At 40.2% G+C, this 23,904-nt stretch overlaps 2 protein-coding genes across 2 annotated transcripts in view; both read left to right on the forward strand.

Annotated features, from left to right (window-relative positions):
• The first annotated feature begins 3,759 nt into the window (after positions 1-3,759).
• Positions 3,760-18,650, forward strand: tfrc (transferrin receptor). Its single transcript, XM_023335195.1, has 18 exons — positions 3,760-3,888; positions 9,236-9,285; positions 10,768-11,008; positions 11,859-12,042; positions 12,135-12,360; positions 12,437-12,559; positions 12,654-12,749; positions 14,187-14,326; positions 14,410-14,561; positions 14,650-14,769; positions 14,856-14,941; positions 15,058-15,121; positions 15,240-15,307; positions 15,400-15,461; positions 15,573-15,666; positions 15,757-15,978; positions 16,069-16,227; positions 16,559-18,650. The coding sequence occupies exons 2-18, from the start codon at positions 9,253-9,255 to the stop codon at positions 16,799-16,801; spliced, it is 2,313 nt and encodes a 770-aa protein (XP_023190963.1). The 5' UTR covers positions 3,760-3,888; positions 9,236-9,252; the 3' UTR covers positions 16,802-18,650.
• A 1,194-nt stretch (positions 18,651-19,844) lies between these two features.
• The window catches only part of tnk2 (tyrosine kinase non receptor 2), a 58,551-nt gene continuing 54,491 nt past the window's right edge, over positions 19,845-23,904 (forward strand). Inside the window, exon 1 of the mRNA XM_023335022.1 lies at positions 19,845-20,072. The gene's annotated coding sequence lies outside the window, so the exon portion shown is untranslated. The remainder of the gene's footprint in view (positions 20,073-23,904) is intronic.

The following is a 23,904-nucleotide window of genomic DNA, read 5'->3' on the forward strand; positions in this document are numbered from 1 at the left end:
TGTCCAATCACAACCACAAACTTTAATATTTACAGGAGACAGACCAAAACACAGCAACGCATAATTGTGAAGTTATGGAATACGTGGTTTTCAAAATGTATTAGTCTGATATAGACGACACGCATTCATTCAAACATCCATCGGACTGTGTCCTAGAAGTAGATCCACACTTCACTTATTCACTTGGTTACTTTTTGGGGTTGTGTGCCTGTCATGTTACATGTAATAAATCATTAATTTTATTTGTTAAAGAAAAAAAAATCTTGAAAGTGTGTCGGGTAATTATTTTCATCCCATGGTAGGCCATACTTTTTAGAACACCTTTTAGAAAATGTGTCAACCATCTTGACACTAAAACTTTTGACTCTACTTCTTTACAAAACGACTTGAATTCAGTCAGACTGGATGGAAAAACTTTTACGTTTTGGATTTAAGTCAGACTTTGACTGGGCCGTTCTTACCTCATAAAAAGGCTTTGATCTAAACCAGGAGTGTAAAACTCAGTTTTCATTTTGGGCCGTATCAAAAATCTGGAAGTTTTTTGTAGGGCCTGTTGTGCCACAATCTATTGATAAAACCAATTAAACTGTTAAGATATCAATAAATAGCTGTTCCTCCAGGATTTTGTGATTGTTTTAGTCTTTTTGTTTCGTAAGGAATGTTTGTAAGGAATCTTTACAACATTTGTGCTAATGTGTGATGCCAAATGTGACTTTTTAATTACTCGCTGTATCAAGTTACAGACCATCACTTGACATCAGGTGGGGCTGAGGCAGCATTCACTTAAACTCAACGTTTTTGACCAATTTTGAGAAAGAATGTGGAGATTTGTTGATTTTGTGTGAATTTATTGGTGTCATTTGGAGTCTGGAGGGCCACATTTGGCCCCCGGGCCTTGAGTTTGACACATGTGTGACCATTCCTCTGTAGCTCTACGTTCATGGCCGTTCTCTCCCAGAAAGGTGAACCTCCATTCCCAGTCTACAGTTCTTCCTGTTATTGGTGCGACACACTTTTTCCTTCCGTTTGACTTTCTCTGAAAATCGTGTAACATTTGAACAATATTCAGATTTCCTTTCTTTTTTTTTCCCTATTCACAATGTTGGGTAACACAGAACCGTCACGCGGGAATCTGAAGCCAAGCAGAGACGGTACCAGCTGTTCTCTAATTCTCACAAATTGCACGTTATAGGAAGAGGAGCCGAGCGTAAACACGTTATTATTGAAGTCACACAAAAGGAGAGATTAGAGGTGCAGTCACGTAATCTCCTCCGAGGCTGTTTTCGCTCAGTCGTCATCAATGATTAAAACGTAAGGGCAAATAAACACAAGTACGAACTGTTTAAAATGTTTTTTTTTTTTTAAACCACTCAAAGAACTGCCAAATGTTCTGTTTAAGGTTTTACTAATAATTCACCACCAGTGGCGACAGATTCACCCCCGGCCCGCCAACGACGCCCAATCCGCACAGGCTGTTGATTTGTCAGCCCATGTCTGCGCGGACATCCAAACGATCAATTGGTTCTTGCTGCCGAGTCATGACTTGTGTGCATTATTTATTTATTTATTTGTGCTTTATAAAGTCTGAACAAAATACCCTCCTTTTATTTGCAAGGTTCGGGTTCAGCGATCGAGGGCAAATGGTTAGCAGGTGCAGGGTTAAGGTTTGAACTTTAAGCTTTAACTCGAGCTGTTCTATATTAATCCTGCGTGTTAAAAGAGAAGGTCTCAGACAGCGCAACTGGAAAAAATGCACACAAAAAAAAGAATCAGTGTGGCTGAGTCAGCTACCAGCCGACAAGTTGGTTTTTTTTTCTTTTTTCCCCCCCTTACCACATGCTAACGTTTTCACAGCTGCTGTAAGGAAAAAAAAAAAAAGATTATTACTGGAACATTGGGTCTGACGAAGCAAAATAAGGTCCCTGGCAGATAGTAATGTGTTTGCCTTCACCTCAAGGTGAGCAGACGGTGGAGGACGCCAATCTGTCTGCGACCTGCTGGCGAATTGTTTTTTCAACTGAGTTCAGATGGACCGACCTTTGAAGCCCAACGTAGAAGTGTCATTTTGTTTTTTCTTTTAAAGGGGAAAAACATACTTAAAGCAACAAAAAAAAAGAAAAGGAAAAAAAAAAACATAAACAGGTCATAAAGTCCTTAATTTTAGGTTTACATCTATTTAAAGTGAGTCTCGTCAACAAACAGATCTTAATGCATTTAAAGCAGGGGAAAGTACTAATTATGATGCGCTTGAGCCTCTGTCAATGCTAGGTTACCACTGGCTCTGACATGCATTATAGACTAAACAGCCATTTCAGTAACTGGAACTGCTTTGTTATGTTTGGGTACAAGAAAAAAAAAAAAAAAGTCAGTAGAATCTGTTTCCTGATTACACAAAGTGCTAGATTTTAACTCATAAAATGCGACAACAAAGTATTCATGCATTTTATTTGGACATTTCTTTTGCTTTGATAACCCAGAGTACAAATGACATATGTTTTACATTGTAGCCAATTGCTAAAGATGATCCCATTCAAATAGATGATATTTATCCATTTTACACGTGCATTATGTTCACCAGGTTACATTTTATTAATAAAATGCAAGTACAAAGCGTCTGCCCAATGAGCAGAGCATAAACACCGAGATGAAAGCGAGAGAAGTCTTATTTCTGGATATGAATTGGATATGTTTGTCTTGTTGAACGTGCCGAGTCGAAACTGTTTATTTCATAAAAGGATTTTTTCCTGTGAAGGTGACCTCGCTTCACCTCTAATGCTCTTTTTTTTTTTGGCTCTTAGGTTGGACAAAGAAGGCGTTTAACTTTTCTATTCTGCAATGAACTAAAACTAGATTACTTCATTAAAATAAAGCTGCTCAAGCTGATTTACTTCCCCCAAACCCACCGGCTTTTTCAGTTTGTCACACTGTATGAAAGAGCACATGGCCTCAAGCAAACCGGTTTGTATGGCAGGCTGTTTTGACATAAAATCTGTTTCGTCTGAGCATCAGTAATTACATTCCAGACATCTAAAAATGGGGTTTTGACTAGACACAGCTACATTTCGACTATCTGTATTAAAAAAATTGCACGTAAGCCCCATTAAGCTGCCACATAGCTGTCCAACCAGTTGCCTGCAGAGTTTTGGGTTTCCTGCAAAAAAAATGCCATAATGTAGAAAGAGCTCAGCAGCAAGGAATATGCCATTTTCCATTCTGGAATTTTAACTTGTCATAATAACATTTCTAAATATCTCTGTTAGTTTCGTCGTGACGTTTTTTTGCTTTCACGTATTCTGCAATTTAATTCGTCCTAGTTTAATTTATACATCTAAAATGCAGTTAATATATAGTTAGTTATAATGTCATTCGCGATGTCTTTAATTGGAACTGTGACCAGTCAGAACAAAAAGTGCGACATCTTAAAATTTGTTTGACCAGTCACAATTTAATTGTTGATTTCTGAATTAAGTGTTACAGACTGTCAGCAATTAATTGCAGATATGTGTGAATTTAAAGCTTCCGTACAGATTAATGGTACATCTGACATCATTTCTTCTAGTCAGAATGTAATTTGAGATATCTCAATTAGGTAATTTATTTCAATTTACTAATACCGGTGTAGTCAAAAAAAAAAATAATCTCGGATTTCTTGAACGTACGTGTACTGTGGAGTGAAACCGATTTTATGTCGTAACGGCCGGCCATACAAAACAAATCTCGCGATACGTGACTGTGACGTTTATGAGATAAAACTCGAAGCCGCGTGGTCCGCACTCAAGGGCATCCGGACCGGCGCGCGAGACCCAGGCAATTCGACAACGTACCGCTCAGGCTTCATCGTGTCCGGGACCGACACCGACACCGTGGTTGTTCTGCACAGGAGGGAAGGTGGGTGTCTTTATTACCAGGTAATACACGCCAGCTGATAAAGTCTTGTGCTGGAGGCGACACAGGTTCAAATGCTGGCGCGTCTAAAAGTCAAACCCCCCACTTTTTATGAATCCGTTAAAAGTAGTAAATTGTAATAATAATAATTGCCCAGCTGTTTTAAAACAGCATTTTAAATGCTCAACAGAGTTCACAACGCCCTGCGTAGCAATTCATTCATTGTACAGTGAATATGAAGGCACCTACTCGCTCGGAAATACACGCCGCCTTCCTGCTTCTGAATGCTGGCAGGCAGCCTTCAGGTTGTCTCGGTGTCAGCGTGTAGGACGCCATAACTCAGGAAGCAGGTAGTCACGTTCAACAAACCTCCCCTCCAACCCCACGCCAACTTGATATTGTACTGATATAGCGCTACTAAAGTCGGCTACAGTTTCGTTTACTGACTCCTAGCACAGCGCTGTCCCGGAAGTGCCTCGTGTCCACTGGTGGAACCTCACGACCACGCTCTCTTTTTCAAACTAACTTATTTTTTTTTTTACCTGTCAATTGGAGCAGTAATGTATCTACTTGTATCTTAAGGCAGCCATGTAACTGTAATGAAGCCAGTTTTCTGTCTTTTTTTTTCTTTCAAAGAGAAACAAAAAGCTCTGAAATGTGTAATTTCAGTCTAAAACAACCTTTAACCTTATTTTCACGATGTAACATTGCATTCAGCTGGCATGAAGTAAAATTGCTCAATTCTCAGAGGTAAAAAAACCCCCAAAAGACAAACTATCAATTTGTTGCTACATATTATGCAGCCCTGCAGAGTGGGATTTGAGCGCCCCAGTGTCCTGGTTCTGACTTTTTTTTTTTTTTTCTCAGGGTTTACTTGGAGCTTTCCTCCAGTGTGACTCTCACATGATTTACCACCACACAATGGCTCCTAAGCACTCCTCACCCTCCGTTTTTTAAAATTTATTTTTATATCCAACACAGTCATTCCCCCCTCATCACCATCTTTCCCTATATTTTCTCGTTCGTCCTCTACACAACAGAAATTGAGCACCTCGTTTGTTTGACATTTGACTATCGGTTGCTCAATCTCTGGAACGTTAGACGAAGTAATTAAGATTTTATGTCTTCGACCCAAAGATATTCGATCTACATGTGTGATTTATTACAATTTATGTGGAACAAATAAGTGCATCGTTACATTAATTATTTTGTTTTATTTTTTTACCTTCATGTATTGCTTCATTCATGTCAAACTGTTTTTTTTTAAGGGTGAACATGCAACATTTTATCGAGACAAATATCCAGCTGCCTCTGTTATGCCTTCTGGGAATTCATGGGTGTAGCGTTTCCTCATGCCTCTTACACAATTAGGAAGAAGATGATTTTTTTGGTAAGCAAGAACTTGAAGCCTGTTCCTGATGGGAAGAAGCGCTGTGTGTGTCGCAAAATGTCACGAAAGGAAAGACAAATAAAGACGTATGTACTGAATAGATTTATTTCTGCAGCAATTGTTAATTGAAGGTGCATCTTTTTAATTTATTTCCTTATTTTTGACCTGCTGATTGGATTTTGAGCGATTCAGATTTTTGTTTCTAAAACCAAACCCAACAAAAATGAGAAAAATGCACTTTAACGAGAAGTGTTAGACGAGCAGTGTTCAAATAAGGCGCTCAAATGTTCATTAAAGTACACATTGATGTATTAATGAGTGAAAATGATAGGTTTTTAGTTTTGATGCATCTTTATAACAAAGCTGATGAGCACCATGAGTAAAAATTCACATCTCTTATCTGATTGGTGCTTTTCTATTAATAGTTGAACATGTAACGGTGTTAGTTGTGGCAAAGAATCTTTAATTTAACTTTTAATTCTTATCCTTTCTTAATATTATGACAAAACTCTGTTGCAACCTGCCTGAGAAACCGTTTTTTTTTTTTTTTTTTTTTTTTATTAAGACCAAAGCAGTTTAGCTACTTTTTGATCCCACCTGACACCACTCAGCGCTGCGCTCCCCTCATCTGTTCTCTTGGTAAACCTTGAAGTTAAACTTGTGCATCTTTCCTTGGGAGGAAAGAAAAAAAAAAATCAAAACCGTAACATGTAAAGCTGTTTGCCTTTTTGGGTTTTATTTTAAAAACCTTGACTACAAGCTAATCTCCTGCCAAAGCTCGGAGGAGCACGGCGTCCGGCACGCCGCGCTCTGCCAAGGGTGGGACTCGATTTTTATCCCGCTATCTGGCACGCACACACACACACACGCACACACACACGTGTCCGAAAGCTCTTAAAATCAGCTACCGAGAAAAGAAAAAAAAAGCTGCAAGGGTTTAAACTTTCTGGTGAAGCACAAACAGACGCTTCATGTTTGCATACGTTTGAATGCACAATGAGATCATTTTTCCAGTTTTTGTTATCCATAGGCTTCTGCGTCTGAAAAGGAGCAGTTTAATTTGCCAATCTGATTAACGAATTAGCCCCGAAAAGTCCGGTATGTTTGGTATGTGAGATTAGAGAGGGGCTTTGCCCACCTTGGAGGGTAAATCCAGATTTCCTGTTCGTCTCATCCTTACCTGCTTCCACTTTTCTAGCCACCGTTTTGACAGAGAATCCAGTCTTTTCCTTGGTGATCTTTACAACTAGTTTATAGTTGCTTTTAAGAGAGGAGAGGTCATCTCCACGGCACCCATGCAGGTTAGAAGGTCAAGGTTGGCCTCCCTGCCGAGCCAGACTCTAAAGTTAGCTGTGCTTCACAATGCCTAGAATAACAAAGTGTTTCCAGAGCGAGGCGCTTCCTTATTTGATTCAGCCATGCAACGGACTCATCGGTGGAAGTCGAGTATTTTTATCCGTTCTGCTTTTAGAAGAGGAAGCGTTGGGTGTTTTGGTTCTGCCGTAGTATCGCCGTCTGCTAGCCTTTGATTCAACCTCAAAGTTCCTCGTACAAAGTTTGAATATGGAGCAATCTATTGGCGCAGTGTGAGAAACATGAGTGAAAATACTTTAAAAGAAAATGTAAAACATGATTCAAATTCTCTCATTTAAAACAGGAAAGCTTTAGTTATACCTACTGCTGCCATAATATCTATAATAATCTTTATTATAGCTTAATCCTTTTATAATAATGCTACCACAAGTATTTATGTTTGCATTATGAACCATGGAATTATGCTAGATTTTGGTAGCTTTCAGTGCGTTTTGCATGGAGTACGATACCTTATTGCTGCGCTTCACCTTATAGAATAACTTTGCAGTTGGTCTTAAACTCGTATGTCAAAAATTAAGGCCTTAAAATGTCTTGACTCCATTTTTAAAAGAGTAAATTGACCTTAAGAATGTTAATCACAGGTCTTAAATGTTGTAGTGGCAGAACTGTTTAATCTTGCAAATCCTGTGTAGCATATGTACTGGTGCTGGACTTCTCTGTCGCATAAACATTTGAAATGCACACAAACTTCATCCTATTCTGTGACTTGGAAGTGGTTGAGGCTACTGCTTACAAGCTGCTGATACACCCTTGCTAACGAGATAGCTTGCTTGTGTCTGTTACGGGTAAGTGTAAATTTATCGTCAGTCGGCCGAACGCCGGTCGTTTTTGCTGTTGGCTTACTGTCACGTTCATTCTGTGCAAAAATGCTCAGCACTACTACATTTAAAATTTTGTTTTGTACGTTCCTGCTGTGATTCAGGTCTTAAAAAGCCTTAAATCTGAGTTGCTGTAACCTGCAGAAACTCTGCTCCCCGACCTCAAACTGCGGCTGTAAAACCGTTGAATTAGAGAAAGAGATGAACACTTGTTTAGTTTCCACATAAACGGCCATATGTAAGCAAGGGAAAGTCTTTCAGCCAGCTGACTGGCAGTGTGGAGCAACATCTGGCTTCTTATGTACTCTGTAAAACCACAGAAAACGTACATTTTTTTAATTGCAAATGAAGAACATTTTATGGCTATTAAACCATTTTAAATAACTTTTACTACAATTTACCCTAATTGGCAGTAACTCAGTAATTGTATTTGGCAAATTATTTCCTTTAAAAAGCTAAACCGATTGGTTTTAATCAATGTTGCAAGTGTTCTGCTGCTGTATCCCAGGGTTTACTTATCGCTGCAGACGCGTAACCTTCAATCATGTTTTCACACGTACGGCGAAGGGTTGAAACTACTTCAGTGACCTTACCAAGACTTTGATAAACACGTGGCTTTCTAGAGATTTTAGTGTTTGTTTGCTCTTCAGGGTGAGCCAGAGGGTCAAAGGTCACGGCCTTTGAACAAAGATTAATTAACCCAGTTTGTTTGCTGTTGACTCCAATAGCCCTCTTTTCATTTCATAGCCGCTGAAGGATTTGTTCACCTGTTTCAGAATGGGACACAAATACGGCTGCTTGTTGTTGAGCAGATGTAGTAGGATGATCATAAATGCCAAATAAGGAAGAAGACAAAGGGAAGCATTTTGTCTCCTGCTTTTTCTAACAGCTTAGCATAAACCACCAACTGTCAAAGTAAATAAAAGGAATTTTTTTGTGTAAATATTGCAAAAGAATTTCAACGTCTACTCAGACCAAATGCAGATTTAAAAAAAAAAAAAAAGACGTTTTGTTGAGCTAAATACGACGGACACATCTGTGTTCCTGGTTCGATTGCAGCGCTTCAAGTTCCCATAACATAAGGATGTTTTTATATGTGATAACTGGTCGTGTTTTGTCTTCTTGACCTCTCCTGTCCTCACAGGAAAAAGAAAAAAAGATGGCGGTGGAAGGTCATGAAGAAGCTGAGCGGTGTCTGATTGCAGTGAATCCCTGAGTGCTCAGAAACTCTATATCACTCCGATATTTTTTTTTTTTTTTCTTCAGTTTTTCGATCGGCTCAGAGGAGAAGGATCTGCCGGGCTCTTATTCCTCTTCTTGTTGATATTTTATAAATAAAACTGATCCTCTGCTTGGACCGGCTGATGATTTGTCCCACTGAGGCGCGCTGAGGGCCGGTCCGTTTCTGGACCCTGACGGTCACTGAGTTCATATCGTAGCACTGAGTCCGCGCTAACCTGAGCAGCACACTGCTCTTTTGTGTTCAAAAACGGGGGCTTTCTTTCAAGCTGGCCACACAGGAAAACCCCAGGTGTGTTTTGACAAGAGGTGGGAACACCTTCTTTGGAAACAGAACTGTTCCCTGAGTTTAACAGGAACATGTTTGTGACTGAAAGTGCTGAAAGATAAGTGAAAATCTACACGCAGCAGAAGCGGTTCACCGACTCTTCTGGAGAGTTAAGCAGGTTTTGAAAGTGATACAACGTAACTCTGTTGTTTTCAGAGTCCGGGAATCTAAAAGTCGTATTCTTTGTGTTTTTTGGTTTAGAGTCCTGAGAAGCAGTGATGGAACAAGCAAGGTCAACAATATCCAAAATTGTAAGTATTGTATCTGAACTACTAACTTGTCGATATTTGATCAGATTTCATGTTCATATTGTTGCTACCTCTGAGAAAACTGCAACACGCCTAAGCTGGGAAAGTGATGAATCTGGAGAAATTAGCTGTTTTTCTCAACTCTAGTGTTGCTTGATGTGTTTTAAAAAATTTTTTATACATGAATATATTCATATAAAAGCCAGATCAAAACCAGATAGAAATTAATTACAAATTCATTTTACTGTGCAGATTTTCCAAGTTTCCTTTTCTGAGGAATTACAGGTTATTCAACATTTCACAGACTCCTGCTGCACATTCACAATAGTATGTCAGACAAGAATAGAAACTGTAAAACATTCCTTCAGCGAGAAAAGTCAAAGCAAAACCCTAATCCACAAAGTTGGGGGAAAACACTAAAAACAGGGCATCCTCACGTCTTTAAAAAGTCTTAAATTCATGTATCAAAAAGTAAGGCCTCGAAATGTCTAAAGTTTATTCAATAAAAACATTAAATTGATCTTAAATACATTAATCACTGGTCTTAAATTTTGATGTGGCTGGGCTGTTTAACCTCATGAATGCAGTTTAATTTATTTTTTCACAAGGGACTTTATTCTTCATGTAAAAGACTGATTCACCCGCTTACATCTTCATTCTGTGACTCGAGGCAGTTGAGGCTACCGCTAACCTTGCTAGCTACCCATTTAGTTTTTTTACACCCATCGTGGGTAAGTGCAAATGTATTGCCTTTTGTACATTTTTGTTGTGATACAAGTCTTAAATTTCAGTCATAATAGTATTTATAAAGTCTTAAAATTCATATATCTAAAATTAAGGCCTTATAATGTATTTGGGTTATTAAATGAAGTTAACTTGGGTTTAAATAAGTTAATTACAGGTCTTTTGATGTGGCAGGACTACTTGATCTCATAAATGTAGTTTAATGGGGGTTTTCATATGGGACTTTTCTGTCTGTGTAAAGTTTGAGTCACCTGAAGACATCTACATTGCATTCTGTGACTTGAGGCAAAGGAGACTACTGCTAACTAGCTGCTAATATAGCCTTGCTAACTATTTTTTCCACATCCATCATGAGTAACTGCAAACGTCACCCATGTGTCGTCTTTTGTACATTTCTGTTGCATTACAGGTCTTAAATTTCCTTCATAATTGTCTTTACAAGTCTTAAATTTGAGTCAGTGAAACCTGTGGAGACCCTGAAAAAAAGAACATGACACTGACCCTTTCTAACCCACAAGATACTTTATTATTATGATGATAATGAAGTTGAAACAAACTGATTTGTGCAGCTAGAGTGTGCTGTACTTCAATTCTACCCAGACTGGACGCATGTCAGACAAAAGACGGACAATGTCTGCGTTTAAGACGAACGAGGGTCAGCAGGGCTCCAGGGTTTTCCAGCTGGTGTAACACGAGCTGACTCTAATCCTTTTATTCCCGTCCCCGCCTTTTCTTAACCAGTTTAACGGTGAGCCGCACACCTACACGCGCTTCAACCTGACCCAGAACATGGAGGGCGACACCAGCCAGGTGGAGATGAAGCTGTCGTCGGACGTGGACGAGGAGGTTGGGGAGAACGGCGTGGGAGACAATCGTCATCATCACAACTCCAACGGCAGACCCTACATGGTTCAAAAGCTGCAGCGCACGCCCAGGAACTTGTGCTACATGGCGTGTGGCGTCCTCCTCATCTTCATCATCGGTAAGCTGGAGGCACTAAAGAAGGAATGTTAGATGCACTGATCCGGTATTAATACCTGTATTGGTCCCGATATTGACAAAAATTCTAGATCATGTATCGTGACAATGTGCCCTGTCTATAAGAGCAAATCTATTCAGTCTAATTCTATGTTGTGTGCCCTGAGTGATGTCATACTTTATTTATTTTAGGTTATATTTAGAATTCCTATTTGTACTTGCTGAACCATTTGTTGTAGTTCATTTTTTTACATTTGTCAGCCTATTGTTATTGCCAGTTTATTGTTTTTAAATTAGCTGTTTTGCTCCCAATTCCACTGATTGAACAAATTAAAGTTTTGCTTTTTCACATTTCACCAAGATTGTGAAGCTATTGGTGTATTTAATTCAGCACATTTATGTCTGTGTTCAGGAAAATAAACGAAACATTTCAAGTAGGGTTGGATAATAGATCAATCACAATTTATGTCTTGATGGACAATATCAGTAGACATTTCAATAATTTCACTGAAGTCAGATTTAGAAACTCATTCTGGCTCTAAATCGGCTAGATAGGAAAAGGTTCACTCTCGGCAAACTCACTCTGGTTACCTAGCAACAACCTGTTAAATACGTGGCGCAGCAGCAGTTCAAGGTTTTGCCACCGTGTAGAAAGTCTGATATTGTGATAAATTTTTCAGCCTCCTAGATTTTAGTCAGTTCATCAATGTTTTTGTGTATCGGATTGGTATCGATACTAAACCTCAGATATCGGTATCGGAAGTGGAAAATGTGGAATCATTGTTAAATTTGTCATGTCATTTTAGTTTTCTTTACGCTTTTTCTTTGAACCTAAATCCACTGGCTTCTTCCAGGGTTCTTGATCGGCTACATGACTAATAAGAAAAAGGAACTGGCTCCCGTCTGCGCATCCTCCATCAGCGTCGTCAATGACGACATTCCCCGCGAGACGGGCGCCGCGCCCCTCATGGACTGGGACGATGTCAAAAAACTCCTGACTGAAAAATTCTCTGCTGCCAAACTAGAAAAAGTTTTGAGGTGATCAGAAAGTAAAAAAAATAAAATAAAATTTGAATTGTTACTTTCATTGCATTCCAGGTGTGTAACTGTGTGTTTCTATCCTGTCGTAGTGAGTTCTCTCATAGCAACCACAGGGCCGGTTCTCCTCAGGATGAATCCCTGGCAAACCGAGTTCTCCAGAGGTTCAAGGACTACGGCATGAAGGCCTGGACGGACGAGCACTTCATCAAGGTCCACGATCCGCCGGCGGTTGGCTACAACACATTTGTCTTCAAGAACGCGTCAGAGGAGCGTCCCAGGGGATTCCTGTCCTACAGCGCCGTCGGATCAGTACAGGTCGGCAGCAAAACTGAGAGAAAAACCTGAAAACGCCTAACGCGTGTAGGTAACCAGAACGCTGCTGCGCTTCCAGGGCGCGGTGCTGTACGCTCATTACGGCGAGGACAACGACTTCCAGGCGCTGTCGGACAGAAACGTCAACATGAACGGCAGAGTTATGCTGATCAGAGCCGGAAAGATCAGCTTCGCTGAGAAGGTGACCGGTTTAAAACAACAGCTACTTTGTCATTTGTTACATGTTTATTTGTGAATCAAACACATTTCAGATCTGGGTTTCTTTGTGATTCCAGGTTGCCAACGCCGCCAGAATGAACGCCTCTGCTGTTCTGATCTACACAGACCCGAGTGATTACAATATCAAAGGGGACATCGAGATCTACGGACATGTGAGTGACTCGCCTGATGCTAAATCAGTCCGTTGAGATGAAATCACAGAACGATGCAAAACACTCTTATGGGTCTCCTTAAACCTGCTGGTCAGTCATGCACAGAAATGCTCTGATCACTAAGTCAATATCTTTGGCCGCTTTGCCACGTCCTGCTGGGAAATGACATCAGCATCTCTTTAAAGCTTGTCAGCAGAAGGAAGCATGAAGGCACCAAAGCTTCCTGGTAGACGGCTTCGATGACTCCACAAATAATCTTCATCCTGAATCTGGAACCTCAATTTCTTTTCATCACTAAATAAGTTATTTTTCTTTAGCCCAGTAGAAAAACACCCTAGAAACACCAACTCGAGCACAAATCACACCTTGTGAATCTCTTCGAAAATCTTGAAGAAACTTTGCTTCACAAGCCTCACTTCCAGCCACACCTTTTCCTTCCACTCAACTTTCCATTAATGCACATGAATACAGACGTTTGTGAGCAGCCAGCTGTTTTGGCAGTGACTGTTTGTGGCTCCGTCCCCCTTGTGCAGAGCGCACTGTGAAGGCATCTTATGACTTTATAGGCCAAAAACCTAACATTCATGTCTTATAAATGTATATAAAACCAATAATAAAGATTCTACAGTATAACTGTCTAAATTAACAGAATTAGAATAGAGTATGTAATTATGCCCATTTAATCTATTTTGAGTTTTACTTTGTGTTTCTGATGCTGTTTATTTAGTTGATTCGGTTTGTGGTGTTTAGTCTTGAATGGCTTAAATTATTCCTACATTGGGAAATTATTTTATTTCATTTATTTATATTAAATGTATATAAAAATTATAATCAAGTTTAGTTTTTTTGTTTTTTTCCCTTGGAGCAAGTTTATGAAACCAGTAACTGGCCAGTGGCTTGGTTGATGCTGGAGCGCCCTCTGGTGGATATTTGCTTCTGTCTATTCTTCTTGTAGTTTAGTGCTGCGTTCAAATCAAACACACTTTGTGGGTCAGAAACGCGTCCAGTACCTCAAGTTGGACGCTTGTTAACTTTGAAGTCAGATGATTTGATATCAAGTGTAAAAAAATCACTACAGATGTGCGTTGGGAGGAACTTCTTGCCCTTTTTTTTTTTTCTCCCATTCTTTTTGTGCAATGGTGGATGAAATATTGAGGGTGTCTTGGCTGCAATTTCTGAAAGGAAGAGAAAGTCGGAGGGATTTCACCAGATAACTCGGATGTGTTGTGAGCTTTTTCACGTACGCTGATGAGGATCACTTTCAGACGCTCAAATCACATTTGGTTTGAATTCAGCACCGGACTTTAGCACTACGCTCCCAGTAAATATCAGAGCGGCATAGGCCTCTTAACCTTTGGCTTAAATCGGTGGAAACAGAAGATTAAACAGTGGATATGAATCAAAAATAATCGTAACACTCACAATCTTCTCCTGCAGGTCCACATGGGCTCAGGTGATCCTTACACCCCCGGCTTCCCCTCCTTCAACCACACCCAGTTCCCTCCTGCGGAGTCTTCAGGCCTGCCCAAAATCCTGGCACAGACCATCACTTTGGACATGGCAAAGAAAATCCTTGAGTAAAGCTCATATCTTTGATTCGTTTATTTTTTCGCATTGATACCAGTTAGCTCTGTAACATGCTCCTCTGCGGCTCCCACAGCCAGCTCAGTGGTTCAAAGAGGCCCGACAAGTGGGAAGGTTTCAGCAAATTAGGAGACGAGACTGACGTCATCACTGTGAATGTCAACAACGTTCTCACAGAGAAGAGGATCCACAACGTGTTTGGGGTCATCAAAGGTTTTGTCGACCCAGGTAAAATGAAACTGGAATTCAAAGAGAGAGATGTGTGTGTGTGTGTTTGGAGGAAATGGTCGTCAGGAACTCCTCTGACTTTGTCCAGACCGTTATGTGGTTATCGGCGCCCAGAGGGACGCGTGGGGCCCGGGCTACGCTGCGTCAACCGTCGGCACCAGCGTCCTGGTGGAGCTGGCCCGCTCCATCTCTGACATGGTGAAGAACGGTGAGCATCGGAACACACTCAGGCGTTTTCTAAGATGTTCAGCTTGAAAACTTCACAGGCGAACGTCTGCAAACCTGTTTTTACAGAGGGATTCAAGCCCAGGAGGAGCATTGTGTTTGCTAGCTGGAGTGCTGGAGAATACGGAAGCATTGGCGCCACCGAGTGGTTGGAGGTGAGGACTGCAAGACTTTTTTTTTTCCCCCTGAACGTTTTTTTACTCTTATAACAACTTCTCATAAAATATTCAGTGTTATGTCTACCCTAACTGTCGTTTAATCTCTCCTGTAGGGATATGTGTCGTCTCTGAGCATGAAAGCCTTCTCTTACATCAACCTGGATGGCATTGTAACAGGTACTCACTCGCTTTCATATTCAATGTATTTGGTGCCCAATATATTTTACAAGCACACATATGGTGCTCTATAAAGTAGCAGTTTTGTATTTAAATAAGTATAATTTCTTATTTTAAGGTCTGAATGGATTTAAAGTAGCAGCCAGTCCCCTAATGCACACCTTGATTGAAAACACCCTAAAAGAGGTAAAACATCCAGCAAATTTGGCTTTTATAACATATTTGTATTTTAAATGTATTGGTGTTTATATGCAGATATTTTTGCTTTTTTCTAATAGGTAAAGAACAGAGATGGCATTCTTTATAAGCAATTTGCAAAAGACAACTTTGAAACAAATATGTAAGTGTGTCATAAATGTCAACCGATGACATCAAACTCAACTTCCTGAATGTTTAACATTTGTGGTATTTCTAATTTATTCTCATCATTCTTGCCGTTTTTGTTCTGCAGTGTGGAGCCGATGCGGATGGATAGCGCTGCGTATCCTTTCCTTGCCTTCTCTGGAATCCCCTCCATGTCATTCAGATTCTCCCCAGACAACTCGGTGAGTTGTTCTTGTTCACCGTAGATCCCTTGAAAACTCAACTGCAGCTGATGGCGTAGCCTCATTTCTCCTCCCGTTTTTCCCTCTCAGAACTACAAGTACTTTGGCACAATGCAGGACACCGCCGACAACCTGAACGCCGCCACGTCCAGCCAGGTTCCCCAGCTGGCAGAGACAGCGGGCCGCTTCGCCGGCCACATAGCTCTGAGGCTGGTCCACGACCATCTGCTGCAGATGGACGTGATGAAATATTACAAGGTCGTCCGTTCCTACGTGACCAAGATCAATGGAAGAGTCAAGGAAGTTCTGCAGGTGAGTTGGGATATTTTTGTCGTTTTTGTTCTCATTTCATGACTTTTTTTTTTTTTTTTTTTAATTATGCTGCACCGTTCGTTGTTCCAGATGCGACCCCAGCTGTTGCCCAAATCCCTGACTGTGCAGTGGTTGATCTCCGCCACGGGTTCGTACAGCCGGGCCGCCCAGAGCCTGCAGAACGACATCCAGAACAGCGACCTGGAGGACATCGAAATGTGCCGCCTCATCAACGACCGTATCATGGCGGTAAGGCCTTCACAGCTCGGTTCAGCGTGTCTGCAGTCGTTTGAGCAAACTGCCTTTTTTGAGTCTGTGTAATCCAGAAAACGATTAATCAACTACTAAATTAGCTGACGATTATTTCAACAATTGATTAATCACAGTTAATCGTTTCAGCCTCAGTTCAATCATTTCAAAACGAACCTGATGTGCATCCAATCTGTTTTTACAAACCACTTTAGAACATCCCTTACCTTAGTTTTCCCGATCAGCACGGTTACTTTTAGAATGACGCTTGAACTTTCACAAGTTATCGACAAATTTGAATCTGAGCTTTCCCTCTTGGCCCTCCTTGCAGGTGGAAAGAAACTTCCTGTCCCACTACGTCTCCCCCAGGCAGAGCCCTTTCCGCCACATCCTGCTCGGCTCGGGCCCCCACACTCTCAAAGCACTCACCAAACACCTGGACGCCCTGAAGACGAACAACCCTGAGGCAAACGCCGAGCTGTTCCTCAACGAGTTCGCCCTGGCAACCTGGACCATCCAGGGCTGCGCCAACTCCTTAGCAGGGGACATCTGGTCTCTGGATAATGAAATCTAAACCAAGCAAAAGTTTCACAACCTTAAAAAAAAATCAATAAGTTTTAACAATTGGAGAAAATAATATGGTCCCCCCTTTTATATTCATTTGAGCTTACTTTTTATCCACATGTAACACTTGAAAAACCAAACTTTTGATGCGTTGGTGCTACTAATGACTACTATAACATCCCAGTTTTATATGGCAGTAGTAGTTAATTGTGTTTTCCTATGAATGAGCTGAATGGAGAGCATTTCACAACAACCTAATAGGTCATGATCACTCTTACGACTCAGAGAATTACATCACCAAAGGTCAGTATGATAAAATAATAACTTTTAATCTGTTTACTAAAAATGATTACAAAGCTGCTGAAGCCAAAAGTTCAAGCCTGAGCTGTTGTTTTGTGGGTAGCTACAGTTTTCTAAAAACCCAGCTCATCAGTTTCAGAAGGTGCTCAAATCGGCAATTACAAAAAAAATAAAAATAAAAAAAATGTCATGGTGCACAGAGCGCAGCCATTATCTGCCTCCAAGCTCATGTGACTAAAAAAAAATAAAAAATGAAGTCCTGAGCTAATCAGGAATCACAGAGCTAACATGTGTGGACCTTCCCAAAAAAATTAAAGGTGGAAGGTTCCCAAAAAGACGCAGCACTGAACCATAAACCGTATGTTTTTATTTATTGTTATTTATTTATCAGTGGCAGGGTTCACTATAAATAGGTTTTTATTGCCTTTTTTTATTTTTAATTATTTTGTATAATTATCGGGAGCAGTGCCTCCCATAATTATGACAGTTATACTGTCGAAATGACAAAAGCAGCATCTGCTAAAACAGAGAAGCATTGCGTGTGGACCGACCGGGCGGCCCGGACCAAAGGCACAACCACCCGTTCTCTCCGCCGCGCCCTCGGTTTCATGCGCTCTTCTCGTCCTCAGCATTATCGGGAGCAGTGTTTTCCATAATGTGGAAAAAAACAGAAGAAGGTAGTTTTTGTCTACCAGCACATGTGTCCGTATCGGAGGCAGTGCCCTCCATATTTCACTGTAGGGGTGGATGATTTTTTTTTTTTTTCCTCTTTTTTTTGTAATTATCGGGAACAGTGTTTCCCATAATGTGTAAATACAGTTGATAGCTATGCATACATGTCGCTTACTCTCCTGCATCCTCTCTCTCTCTCTCTCTCTCTCTCTCTCTCTCTCTCTCTGTGTGTGTTGTGTTAATCAAATCAATTTCTTGGCCGACTCGTCTTTTTTTATATAGATATTCGAGCCAATACAGGAAATATTCTGATTTATACAGAAGTATGTCGCAAACACTCTGGACCCGCGTGGTTACATGACCGGTCTGGTATTCCTGTGGCTTATTATGATTTTTGTTACAGATTCTTTCAATTTGAAAATTCTTTGCCGTTTTCTTTTTGTGCCTTTTTAAGTTTTGTAACTTCACAATAAAAATTGAATGTAATTTTAGAAGGTAAAAGGCTTTTCTTGTTTAGGTTTCTTCTTTCCTTTTATTTCTTCTCGCCAGAATCTAAAGTTACTGCTGTAAGCGGCTCTTACAACATCCTGGAATTAAACTTTACATTTAAGATGATTGTTGTGTGGGAAGAACAACAAACCGTTTTATAATCAGAAAGCAAAGTTGCATCCACTAAAAAAAAAGGACATAAATTGATTCTTAAAGGTTGGTAATGGCCCTGCTTGAGGCTTCGAATCCGAGCCTGAAAAAAAGGAAAATTCATGAACTGTCCTAGGAAATTTCAATCAATGAATTTGTCTGGAAATTGCTTTAACCTTGTTTTCTTTGACTGCGTGTCTGCAGGCTTTGCTGGGCATTTTTATTGCAATAAAAGTCACTTAACATGACGTCTTGTTTTTGTTTTTTTTGTTTTTACAAGCAAAGAATTTATTTTCTTTATCCACAATGCAAAATATGAAGATTTGTACTGTTTTGTATTATTTACTGTTCTTTCAGCAAACGGCCTTGTGTCGAGTCCATATGCCTCTTAACTATCGACTACTAAATTAGTTGCCGATCTTTTCAACAATCACAATTAATCCGATTAATCGTTTCAGCCCTAGATTAATCACTATAACATCGTTTTGTTGTTCATGTTAGTAGTTGCCTGATCATTTCATACCTAAAATCATTAACTTTCTTATTTGTTATTTTTGACTTTGTCTCCCATTCTGACGGAGAAGCTACTAACAAATTGTAGTGGCAAGATTTGACCAGGTGATGGAGACAAAGTAAACTTTTTTGAGTGACGGATTCTGTCAACTGGATCCTGTGTCACAATTTCTAAATCCTGGTTTCAGGAGGAGCATTGCATCCATAGAGTGCGAAAGGTTTTAAGGGGATTTTTTTTTTAGGGTTTTGTTCTTTAAAAAAATAGTCTAATATCCAGTTGCTCTCTGTAAAAATAAATGGTGTGAGATAATGTATTTGAAAACAATGAAACCTGAAAATTGTTTACAGAGACTGAATGAAGCATTATTTTGGGTCAAATTCGTAATTTTCTTCTTATTTAAACTTTGGCATGCTCCTTTAAGACGAGCCTCTCTATATATATATATATATATATATATATATATATATATTACATAAAACTGGTAATGACGAACTGCCAACATACACAAACAAAGCTGTAGCTTAAGGCAAGCAGGAGCCTGTCACAAAACGCAAGGACATTTGTATTGCATATATTTTGCTTTCCAAACAATTCTTTATGGCAATTTATCATATTGTTTAACCACCTGTGTATGCCTCCTTAGGTGGTGCCACATTGTTGAGTGAAAGTTTGAGTAGCAGAGTTGAAAATGTGAACTCCACCCAAGAAAAGCTTGTCAAATCAGTCTGCAAATAGCTCCCAACTCTGGAATTAAAATGTTAAAAAAAAATGGATTGGATTCCCAGATTAATTTCTTCTTACGGTCTTATTCAGCCTTAGGCCAGCCCTAAATTTAAACAAATAAATAGAAGAGTAGGTTCAGTTTTGATTTTTGGAGTGACTCGTCTTCACGTTTGTAGACGATCTCTGCGCTGTACAAAGCCTGAATAGACGAGACGCCAGCAGGCAGAGTATTCAAACTCGCTCTGGTGAGCGAGGGCCGCATTAAACGCAGCACAAATATTAACCGAGCTTCATTAGCGCCTCTGACCGGGAACCGAAAGCTTTCAGCGGGACGTCAGGACTTGTCAGTCCGCAACGAGTGGTTGGTTTGGAGTGGTGAAGCAGAGTGGAGAACCGGAAAGGGACAGAAAGCGTCTGAGGCCGAAATTGACAGGTAGGAGTCATTCAGGAACGAGTTTAAAACCCAGGAAACCCTCTTCGCTTTAAACATGTAAAACTATGTTTTTCTGTTAAAAGCTAACACGGGAAAATGACGCAAGTGCGAGTCTTGATAACATGATAGCAACTGTTGGAGGCAACAGGTGAAAGCTGCTGTCACCTGTGGGTCAGGTGAACCCCCGCTGTGCTTTGTTACACAACTGAAGGCAACTTTAACCTAATGAACTTATTATGGTTTCACCTAACTGTAAAGGTGCACAGGTGCCCCAGTATCCATGACAACACGAGTTGACCCGCAAACTGAGGCGCCTAAAGATGAAATTAAGCAATTCTTGGCTATAAAATGTCATCAAAAATAGCACCTCAGGTTGAAAGGGAGTTTAATTGAGGCTACTTGTTTATTTAAAAATAATAATAATAAAAGCTGTAGTGTCTATTATATAGCAGTATGGAATGACAAAGGTGTAGATTATCGTGCAGTTTGATTTGATGCATTTTAGCTTAACTGCATCATTTAACCTAAAATGATTAGATGCATAATTTTTTAAAAAGGTTTTACATTGTTTTGTTTGTTTAATTGCAGTTGCATTATAAAAGTGACATTTAATTCATTAATGCTTTTGTCAAAGGGAAATTAAATTTAGTCTTGACTCATATCATCCAAGTATTTTCAAAGTTGTAATTTTTTTTCCCTTCAAACTCATTTTCATTCAGAACTTTTGCTTTTGTAAACATGTGACAAGTTCATATTAAACTGTAAATGAATGAAATAAACAAATTATTGTTTGTTATTTTAAAAACCCGTAAATAAATCCACCTCATTTGTTTTTTTGCTGCTCCTCTTTAAACCCATCTGGCTCATTAAATACAAGCTGGACAGGGAGATGCTAGAGTAGGGGATCTTTGGCCACTGTAGCTAATAGAAAAGATTTTGCTATGTAGTTTTTTTTTTTCAATAGGCTTCAAAAATGACCACATTTTCTTCTTCTTCAAGTTCGGGTCACTAAATCCTGCCACTTTGGCATGCGTATGTAACAGATATAACCCAAGACAAGTCTGGAAAGATCGTCACCACAGTCAAGCAGACTCTTAGGGTTTTAATCCAACAAATTCAATTTCTACCAACATGCCTGCCAGACATGTTGCTCCTTATCCACGGCTCTCTGCTCTTACCACAAACCCATGTCCATTTCACCTCTCCTCTCCCCTTATCTCCAGATCTGTAAGCAATCTTTTATAGTTTTATTTTCAGCGCTATGAAAGCCATTTGAGCATAACAATCTTTTTATTGGTGCAATTTATTTTAAATGAGACCAAGCTGACCCACTATCTTCCAGGCCAGGTCTCTCTGCTCCAAGCAGTTAATAAAATTGCTTTGGGATTTGTTTTCTTCGTGATGTTAATGTGGTCATTGGTGTTGAAAAAAAAACCCCAACTAGTTTTCTTCTTGCTGTGCTGTGTGATGATGGCTGAAGTTAGGCTGTGTTTATCTCATGTAGCGACTCTATGATGTGGTTAAAGAGGCAGCGCTGCTTCTACCGTCTGACCTGCTACAGCGGTTCGCCTTTGGGATGTGGTCGAAAGTAAAACTGGAGTAAATGGTGTGAAAAACGTTTAAGTCAATGGAAAGACAGACAACATATACAGTACTTTGCAAAAGTATTTCAACTTTTGTGACATTAAAACATCACGATACTTCTCGTTGAGGTGAATACTGTTTCGCCAGATGATGTTGTAGCAGAAGTTGCCCCAGCTACCCTTAAACCATCTTTTTGGCAATATTTTGGGTTCCCAGTAGGTACGATAAACGACAACAGAGTGAAAAACGAAACATGAACAACTATGTAGGCACTGCTAGTTGATCAGACACTAAAAGAAGTAGAAACTATTGCTGTAACAACTGATGGCTGGACGTCTAGGGGTATGTTGAGCTACGCCACAATCCCAGCGCACCTTATCAATAGCGAATGCGAAATGCTGTGCTGCGGACCATGGATCGTTGAAGCACTGTCTTAAGCCCTGATGGGATGAACATTGAATTTGTTTGTTGAGTTTGTGGCAAAATCAATGAAAATCCAGAAGAAATAACTTTTTATTTATATTTAGCATAGGTCTAAAGTTTTCTTGAAGGTACTGTAATGGTAAAATCTTGTTCTCATGAACTCAATATTTTCATCTCGTCTTATGAAGTTTGGTTGCGTGACATATTCGTGAGCACTGGCGGATTTTAAACATGGAGGTCAACCACCACTGGTCTTACCAATCCTTAAATTATGTTCAGAATGGTCTTGAAAGGTCTTAAATTTGAGTTGGTGAAACCTGCAGAAACCCTGGTTTATGTGAAAGACGGTTTTAGCAAAAATCATTCATTGCTGAAATCGACAGGATTTTGGGGTGTCTTTCCATTGACTTAAAAGTTTTTCCATTTTGTCTTTAAAAATAACTCAACTCAATGTCAGACTGGATGGAAAGTATGTTTGAACATCAATTGTTAAGTGTTGCCAACACTGGATTAAGTCTTTAGCACCTCATTGTCAATCACTGGACATATTGTAGGAATATAACATTTTTTCTTTTAATTTTTTTGCTCCAACCGTGAAGCCCATGATTCATCCCAACCAGCTAGCCTGGGGTCGGGGGTCACAGCTATTCTACTTTATCTCAAGAAAAGCCTAAGATAATTGGGCTGCGTGGAGGTAGATATGAGTCATACCATTCAGGTATTACAGCTCGCACGTCTTGGTCAAAAAGAGGGGGCGGGTGGAAAAATTCTTTCAATATAAAATACATTTGCAGTGCTGGACCACAGCCGAGCCGAGCCGGGCAGAATCCGAGGCCACTCGCTGTCTGAAGTCAGAAGACGACTCTAAATTTCATTTACGCGCCGGATGTTTCTTTAATTACCGAATTTGTGGGACGAGGCTGACAGTCATGAGACGTAAATGCAATAGAGCGTATTTAGAGACAAAAAGTCAGTCATGCTGCTCCCCCTCAGGGCAGACGGGCAGTGGATCATTTTTATGGCTATAATAAAATATCCTTAAGGCGAGTGTTGAGACTTTTTGAGAGCAAACACTGCTGCTTTTTTAACACAAAGACTTATGAGATGTGTTTTGTTTGGTGGACTGGTATAGCTATATATGCTGCTGGGTTGATAGTGAAACAGTTTTACTTAAAGTTGCTCGTGCAGGATGTTGGGTTGCATTTTTGTCAAACTGCAAGTCTGGTTGCACACCCTGAGGCTCGCGGATTGTTGAGGTTTGATTTGCGGTTCGAGCAACTTTCACCCCAGGAAGTTGGGGAGAACAAGAATTATCACTGATTACTTTGTATTACTGTCACTTGGTAAGCTGTAAACAGAGCACTAATGACCCCGGCGGTGTAATTATTATGATGACTACCCCTTCTCCCCGAGGGGGAAGTGAAAGAGCCGGCAACATCTCCTCAACATGTTCTGACACACGCCGTGATTACGGCTGATTTGGAAGACGTCGGATGTGTTTGAGAGGAAACGCTCTGCCGGTAGTGGCTCAGCGCCCGACATGCGGTTAGCGGAGATGGAGCCGTGCCAGATTTGTTCAGTCGGCAATTTCCCAACAGAAAGTCAATCTGCAGGGGTGTTGGGCCACCTTCCTGCACAAACACTCAATGACTCAGAGGCAAACGGTCTATGAGGCAACTCCAGGTCTGATACTGGAGCACCGAAGTTGTTTCAGAAGGTGGTGTAAGAGAACGGGACAGCTTGCTTATTCAGCAGCTTCTCTCTCAGATCAAGAACTGAATGAAAGGGCTTTAATTCAAATTCAAAACCCCAAAGAGAAATGTAA

The sequence above is a fragment of the Xiphophorus maculatus genome, chromosome 6 (assembly GCF_002775205.1).
Source record: "Xiphophorus maculatus strain JP 163 A chromosome 6, X_maculatus-5.0-male, whole genome shotgun sequence".
Lineage (NCBI taxonomy): Eukaryota > Metazoa > Chordata > Actinopteri > Cyprinodontiformes > Poeciliidae > Xiphophorus > Xiphophorus maculatus.

Bases quoted from the DNA above. Each gene is read 5' to 3' on its own strand.
- tfrc (XM_023335195.1), top strand. From the start codon at position 9,253: ATGGAACAAGCAAGGTCAACAATATCCAAAATT. The intron at 9,286-10,767 runs GTAAGTATTGTA...TTTCTTAACCAG, and splicing joins GGTCAACAATATCCAAAATT to TTTAACGGTGAGCCGCACAC. The intron at 12,560-12,653 runs GTGACCGGTTTA...TTGTGATTCCAG, and splicing joins AGATCAGCTTCGCTGAGAAG to GTTGCCAACGCCGCCAGAAT.